Source organism: Gigantopelta aegis, chromosome 9 (assembly GCF_016097555.1).
Source record: "Gigantopelta aegis isolate Gae_Host chromosome 9, Gae_host_genome, whole genome shotgun sequence".
In the NCBI taxonomy this organism is placed as follows: domain Eukaryota; kingdom Metazoa; phylum Mollusca; class Gastropoda; order Neomphalida; family Peltospiridae; genus Gigantopelta; species Gigantopelta aegis.
In genome coordinates, this window is record NC_054707.1 from 8216604 (window position 1) to 8224970 (window position 8367).

At 37.1% G+C, this 8367-nt stretch overlaps 1 protein-coding gene across 1 annotated transcript in view; it reads right to left on the reverse strand.

The window, feature by feature from the left end:
* Nucleotides 1-888: 888 nt before the first annotated feature.
* Nucleotides 889-8367, reverse strand: part of LOC121380917 (putative ferric-chelate reductase 1) — a 28110-nt gene continuing 20631 nt past the window's right edge. The window contains exons 2-4 of the mRNA XM_041509949.1: nucleotides 5715-5958; nucleotides 3268-3359; nucleotides 889-2152 (exon numbers count right to left, since the gene is read on the reverse strand). Coding sequence (XP_041365883.1) covers nucleotides 2094-2152; nucleotides 3268-3359; nucleotides 5715-5958 — 395 coding nt within the window. The 3' untranslated portion in view covers nucleotides 889-2093. The remainder of the gene's footprint in view (nucleotides 2153-3267; nucleotides 3360-5714; nucleotides 5959-8367) is intronic.

The following is an 8367-nucleotide window of genomic DNA, read 5'->3' on the forward strand; positions in this document are numbered from 1 at the left end:
CCATGGTAGGTAGGGTTGTCATGTAAGATCAGATATCAGATAACCATGACAATATGGTGAGATACAGTGTTGACTGAGTACTATGGTAGGTGTTGTCCTGTCAGATATCAGATAACCATGACATTATAGTGAGATACAGTACCATGGTAGGTAGGGTTGTCATGTAAGATCAGATATCAGATAACCATGACAATATGGTGAGATACAGTGCCATGGTAGGTAGGGTTGCCATGTAATGTTAGATATCAGATAACCATGACAATATGATGAGATACAGTGCCATGGTAGGTAGGGTTGTCGTGTAAGGTTAGATATCACATAATCATGACATTATAGTGAGATACAGTACCATGGTAGGTAGGGTTGTCGTGTAAGGTTAGATATCACATAATCATGACATTATAGTGAGATACAGTACCATGGTAGGTAGGGTTGTCGTGTAAGGTTAGATATCACATAATCATGACATTATAGTGAGATACAGTACCATGGTAGGTAGGGTTGTCATGTAAGGTTAGATATCACATAATCATGACATTATAGTGAGATACAGTACCATGGTAGGTAGGGTTGTCATGTAAGATCAGATATCAGATAACCATGACAATATGGTGAGATACAGTGTTGACTGAGTACTATGGTAGGTGTTGTCCTGTCAGATATCAGATAACCATGACATTATAGTGAGATACAGTGCCATGGTAGGTAGGGTTGTCGTGTAAGATCAGATATCAGATAACCATGACAATATGGTGAGATACAGTGTCGACTGAGTACTATGGTAGGTGTTGTCCTGTTTTGTAAGATACCAGATAATTATGCGTTACTGTTCGATGGTAGCAGTTTCAGACATTTTCAAGCAAATACAAATCAACACATTAAAAAAAAGAATTTTATTAGTTTTATTTTAAATTTTTACAACAAATATATAAAGTGTAAATACATGTGCACTGATACAAAATGACAGAAACGTCAGCCTGTTTCAATCTGCCTTTAGCGACCTTCATCACTGTTACGGTAACTAAAATATGTTTCGAGCGTAAATTTTTAAAATTATTATTATTATTTCTTTAAGGATGGACCTAAAGCAAATGGGCACACGAATAAAGGTTTTACATTCGAAAAATGAAACGCGTAAACAAAGTGTTAAAAGGCACTTGTGTGATTTTAGGGGAAATATGTTCTTCTGGTTCATCCCCTTGGATCCGTTCTTGTTTGATTCAAAATGGGTGTTTCTCTTGAATCCTATTAGTAACATAGAAATTAATTTATATTATTGTCGTATTTGTTACAATGAATACTATGGATTCTTCGGTTTTAACCTTCATACAAGTCTATTGAATATTTGTTTACATGCAAATAAACTCAAGGAGATTTTATATATACAAGCAGTAGGCTGACACCATTTAACATAGCGAAAATATATACTGTTGAAAAGAAATACGGGGATACGGGTAGTAACACCAAATATTGACCGTTATCAAAATCCTCATCCACAGTGCTAGGAAGTTAACAGTGTTATTTACAGTCAATTTCACAGTAATTCAATCAAACATAACATCTCTGTATTTTATACAAGCGTAAGTACTCTAGTGGTGAATTAAATGTGGTTCTAAATGGCATATGTTCCCTTACTTCTTTTCAATCAGTATATTTATCTTCAAGTTACAATGTCAGCGCCATGATTTATAATATCGTTTACCAATGTAAAGACAACAACAATTTTAATCAAATGAGTGTATCTATTGGGGTGTGCGTACTGTGGTTAGTCTATCTTGTTCCTCATATGTCGTTGTAACGGTCTGAGCGTAATACAGTACTGTTCTGTGACAGATTGTTTTTTAATCAAACGATAATTAATATTATAACAAAATAATGGTAACAGTTTCATAAAAAATATTTCTGCTATTATTAACAGTCATTATTAAATGTAAAGCAACACATCTAGCCATTTCAAATATTTAAGAGGTACTTAAAATGTACTATAATGTTGATATTTTAGAAGACACGCATTTTGATTGGCGCACAATCCGTTGACGTCATCGTGGTTGTGCGTTAATACGGCCTCCTAGTGACGATATCCGGTGATGACGTTACAAGAACAAGATCGCCATCACACTGCTTATCACAAAGATGAGAAGAGCTGCCGGACCTGATAATACAAACAGAATACGTCAGTGAGCTTAAGTTATAAATTCTATAAAGACAATAACAAATTTATGACATAGGTTATTGACTTGCCGAGTAAAATTCCCTATTGATCCTGATCAGCCCCAAGTTCCGCCAGTGAACGTTTCGCTAACGTTCGCGAACTATTTGATAGGTTCCCAACTTGGCCATTTAGTTTACCGTGAAACACACAAACCAGTCTAGCAGACGTTTTTCTGCTCGGCCTGGTTGAACTCCGCCCAGAGTTCATGCGCTTCACGGTAAACCAAATGGCCACGCCGGGAACCAATCAAATAGTTCGCGAACGTTAGCGAAACGTTTGCTGGCGGAACTTGGGGTAGAATAACTAATACGTTATAAATAACCTGCGTCAAACATTTATTATTTTTATTCTACAATCCACTTTAGAAGATCCATCTTATGTACAGATATACAGTGTACAAATTGAAGTAAAACGTTTTCGTGTTTAGGCATGCTAGGGATAACTCTCAAATATATAGATATAACCATTTATTTGGAGGTGGCAGAAGGGGCAGTCGGATAGTTTACTGATTATCGGCCTAGGTTGCGTAATGGTTTAGCCATCGGCCTTAATGCTTGAAGTACTGGGTTCGCATCCCCGTATTCGCTCCCATCCAAAGATTTAATGGTTCAATAAGAATGTGTAAGACCATCCCACCGATTTCTATCACACTAACCATTAACCCCTTGACATGGACCGACAAGTCGGGATAGCTGAGGTGTGTGCCCAGGACAGCGTGATTGAAGCTTAATGGATTATAATCACGGAAGTAAAGTTAACATGAAGTGAACACTCAGAAACACGCTTCTTAAATATAATCAAACTTCGTTATCTCGATGCTAAAAATAACATCACTCAATCATCGAGATAGCGATGGTTCGAGATAAACATAGTAGTTGCTAATGAAAATTATACCTGGAGGCAATTTATAGACTTTGAGATTTATTGCACTAACGACATAACAGAGTTCGAAATAATGACGTTTGACTGTTAAAATGCCTATGAAAAGAAATTTAAAAAACAACAGCAAAACTCAGAAATGTTTTGTGACAGTGAACTAAACAGAGGTGTAATACCTGTTGCGGTGCCCGTGGAAGGCTTGACATACGTTATTTCGCTGGAATTCAGGACACCAAAGAAGACCTTCTTAGAAGCTGCCACAGTTCCCCTATAGGAAAATTATATAAAACGACTTCAATACATTGTTAAGTACATTATTACATGTATATTCACCGCTTCTACTAGTCATTTTAAAAGTACATCTTACATCAAATGTTGTTTGTTTGTTTTTTGTGATTTTTTGAAATTCTGATTTTCAAACATTGTGCGATGACTTAGGATGCTTCTTATAAAAGGGAAATATTAATAAATGTTCGTTTAACGACATACCGACAAATGTTAAACTTATTATTAATGTATGTGCTTATTTTTATTATCTTACACATTGAAAGCCTACACTTAGTAATTTCAATGGTACATTTTTAACACTTGAAAACAGGTATAAATGACAAATTAAACTAAATTACACTAATTGGGTTGCAAGTAGCCAGGTATAGCACGTTCACCTCTCTCAGAAAACTGTGTTGACAATAATTAATCGAAAGTATCCATTAATTGGATTTGAGCCAAGCAAATAAGATGCATGTTGACAATGGCTATCATGTTGACTGAGGGTAGGTCACAATGGCTATGATGTTGATTGAGGGTAGGTCAAACTAGCAAGTACATTCAGTTTGGTTACTACGGACATTGAGACGACCAGAAACACCATATAGGCCTATATACCGACACACTGGCATTCTAAAACAGAAAATATATCTAATCTGTAATTTTAGTCATATAAACTGCTCCATGACTTGCATATCAAAGGCCGTGGTATGTGCCCTCTTGTCTGTGGCAAAATGCTTATAAAAGATGAGGAAAATGTGGCAGGTTTCCTCAAAGACTTCGTGTCAAAAATGTTTCACATTCAATAGCCAATGTAATAAATCAATGTGTTCTACTGGTGTCATCAAACAAAACAAACTTTTACTTTTTACCAGCCAGTGCATCAAGACTGGTAAATTAAATGCCGTGGTGTGTGCTACCCTGCCTGAAGGAAGAACCCTTGCTACTAGTGGAAACAAAATGTAGCGGATTTCCTTTCTAAGACTATATCTCAAAATTACCAAATGGTTGACATCCACTAGCCGATGTTTAATAAATCAATGTTCTCTAGTGGTGTCGTTAAACAAAAAAAAACACGAAACAACTGCCAGCTTCTCCTACCCCTATCCATGTGATGACTTTTAGAGCAGCTGGGTTGAACCAACGTGCTGACGTTCACGAACTATTTGATATAGTTCAAGACGTGGCCATTTTGTTAACCGTGAAGCGCATAGACCAGTCTAGCGGACGTTTTTCTATTCGGCCTGGATGACTTTTAAAACGTTTACAAACTATTTTGACTGTTTCCCTAAGTGCTCATTCAATTTAATGTGTAGCGTAAAAATCAGTCTAGCAAGCGTTGGGCTAGCGATAAACGGCGACGCCACAAAATACGAGTGCATCGTACGGGAATAGCTGATCATGACAAGATATAATCGATTTAAATAATATTTATTGCCGTAGCGGTCTGTGGATTGGCCAACAGGCGTTAGACTATATTAAGGCCTGTCCTAATAGTTTACAATGTGAATTTATTACAAGCAATACAATAAAACATGACTTTAACTTGTTCCAAATTTACTAACAAAGAAAGGAGATAGAAGGAATAACAGACAAAACAAGAAAACGTTAAGAGGATGAACAGGTTATTACCTTTAAGCATTTGACATTATTTAGAATTACATGTCAGAACAGACAGTTACTGGTTAATTAATCTCAAAACGGTTGCTATTTAAAATGACGTTCTGGACAGATTTGAATACAGCATTATTTTCTAGGAGAGTAATGTTGCTTAGCCTGAGTACTCTGACCGAGCACAGCATTATAACTATCCAAATGTCAGTCTGGCTCTCTTACGGTCAGACTATTAGAGCTAATCGCTTGCAGTGAAATCGGCTAGGCACGTGTGTTTGTGGGTTGGACTATACCAATTCAAATCCCATAGGCGACCATGTTAACGTTTGTGTTTAAAAACACTATATGCAATATATCAACCAAACTATGACCCATAAATATCAGTACTACAACCCCTATCTCAAAGTATTAACTGCAGAAAATGGTACCTTTCATGGCTCATTTTCGGTATAACCAGATGTTTCTACAACACCCCTAGTTTCGCACAAAATTTTAGTACTTTTTTTTTACATGTACCCCATACATGTTCCAAGCACAAGGCTACTTGACACAGTGGTACTAGATGAATTAAAATTGTATACATTTTTAGCCCAGATGAAACTAATTTTTTTTACAACCAACACACTCACATTTATAACCAATCACAGGACTTGTGGTGTTAACTTCTCTGTCAAAAGTCGGTGCACCTCGAACTTCGACCCAGCCGGAAATTAATTGGTATAGTGCTACCTGTGTGTCCTACCTGATGACAATGTTTCCGGCGTCGCTGCTAGGTGGGTTCCATGTGATCTGTACCGTCTTGCCCCTGGCTTCCGCTGCCGAGTGCGTGAACGAATCGCCGGCCGTGTTACAGGTGAGAAGTTTGGTTTTACCTGTCGGGTTGGAGAACGTTCCGACAGACGTGCCAGTGTTTCCCTGGGTTCGTCGCCCCTGCAGCAGGAAACCCGCAATGGGGTATTGCTGCTCATTTGACGTTGTTATGGTCACTTGAAAGAAAAAGAGTTTAAAACATAATATATGGAAATCGTGTGTGTGTGTGTTGTGAGTGCACATTATTAATGTGCGCCCTGCACTCAAACCAGTCATTAAAACAACAATTTCCTTAATGTTCAGGGCGAGTTGCTTTCCTAAATTTAGTAAATTTAATGTGGCTAGCAAATGTTTTATGTTGTCGTTGGAAGATTTATTTTGTTAATAATGATGCAAGTACTTCAATCGGGATTTAGTGAGTACGGTAGGTTATACATTTTTCGTTTGTGTGCCCATTTGTTGCACCATTTCGGTTGAGAAACGGTTAAAACATTGTTCCACAAGTTTTGAATACCAGCTATATATAGGGTATGTAAAAATATTCGGACGTAGAAAGAACCATACTTTCTACGTCCCTTCCGACTATGTGTTGGTGCATGTGCGTGCGTGCATATTTGAATGTTTATGTGTATGTATACATAGGCGTTCGAGCGAATCTTCGCATTCGGGGAAAAACGACGGAGACAGTCTGTTAACATTATTAGTTTTATTTCATGTAAAACCCTATATAACTGTTTGGTAGTAATGCTAATATGAATACATGTATAAACGTTGCTGTTCAGATTCGTTTTTTCTTATTTTCTGATTTATTTAGTTAGTTAGTTTCTTCTTATTTATTTATTTATATTTATTTTCTTCTTACTTATTTATTTATTTTCTTCTTATCTACTTATTTATTTATATTTATTTTCTTCTGATGTATTTATTTATTTTCTACTTATCTACATGTACTTATATATTTATTTACTAGTATTTTCTATTTACTAGTTTATAAATTAATATTGTTTTCGAAACTAATGGCTGCTGTCCTATATAATACTTTTTTAAATCTAAAATGTATCCGTTAATTGGGATGGTGATACAAAAGTGTGTCTTTTTATTCATTGCCAATAAAGATATTGTATTTGGCATCAGGGGTAATGAAAAGGCAGATTCAGCTGCCAAGTCTGTTTTGGATTTGCCTTATGCCAGGGTAGGTGTGCCTTATACTGTTCTAAACATATTATCAACCAATTTATCTTTTCGACTTGGCAAAAGTATTGGAACGGTGCGGTTGCGAACAAGCTTCATGCTATCAAGCCATTCTTGGGAGAGTGGCAGTCCTGTTATGGGCAGTGCAGGGAGGATGGAATAGTCTTGTGTCGTGCTGACATCGATCATACATGCTTCACCATTTACCGTGAAGAAGGATCGTCCACCTCAGTGTGTGCACTGTCAGTGTACTCTGACGGTACGCCACATTTTGGTGGAGTGTAAGCATCTCAAAAAAAAACCTGGAACAAATATATTTGGTCAAAAAATGTGATGGAATCCTTTCGATTCCATCGAGAACTTTTATTACAATTTCAACGAGATACTGACTTTTATTCTAAATTTTAATTTTATTTATCTGTAATATTTGTATTTTGTATGTGGTTCATCCATTACTTTTTGCATTTACCATAGTTTGACACCCAATGGCCGATCTATTTTTCGTGCCGGGGTGTCGTTAAAGATATATTCTATTCATTATTCTATTCTAAAATGCGTTGAGTGCGTCGTTAAATAAAACATTTCCTTCCTTCCTTGTTGAAATCCTCCCAATGACGTAATAGCCCAATCAGTCGCTTTTATATAACCATCCCGATGTCCGTCTGTCTCTCGAACGGCAGAGTACTCGGGATAAGTGACGGAGGGCCTAACTACAAGCGGTCTGTAACTGCAGGGTATTGGTGGGCGTAACTCTGTTCTAAGGAGCGTGTTGATGATTAGTCATAGATTTCTCTCGAAATAAGAAACTCATGATTTGTGGGACTGCTCCAGGCTTAGAGATGCAGTGCAGTCAACTCATTCATTATTTATTACTTCATAATTCATTACTTCATATATAGAAGAACCTGTGATGTCCACACACACCAACTTCGGTGGTGTCGTGGTTAAGCCATCGGACATAAGGCTGGTATGTACAGGGTTCGCATCCCGGTACCAGCTCCCACCCAGAGCGAGTTTTAACGACTCAGTGGGTAGGTGTAAGACAAACACACCCTCTTTTCTCTCACTAACCACTAAACAACTAACCCACTGTCCTGGACAGACAACCCAGATTGTTGAGACGTGTGCCCAAGACAGCGTGCTTGAACCTTAATTGGATATAAACACGAAAATAAGTTTTAAGAGAAATGAGAAAGATGTCCACATTTGAACTAATTTTCGATTATCAACTCTAGCCCATATTTAGAGTAGGCCTATGTACTTCTTAACTGTAAACTACTCCAGTAATATAACAAGCTCATTCACACGGTATAAACCTATTTAAATGCATTTAATGGGCCAACGACACGCTAGCTCTAATATATATTTCAGTGACGTTACGTTAAAATATATTT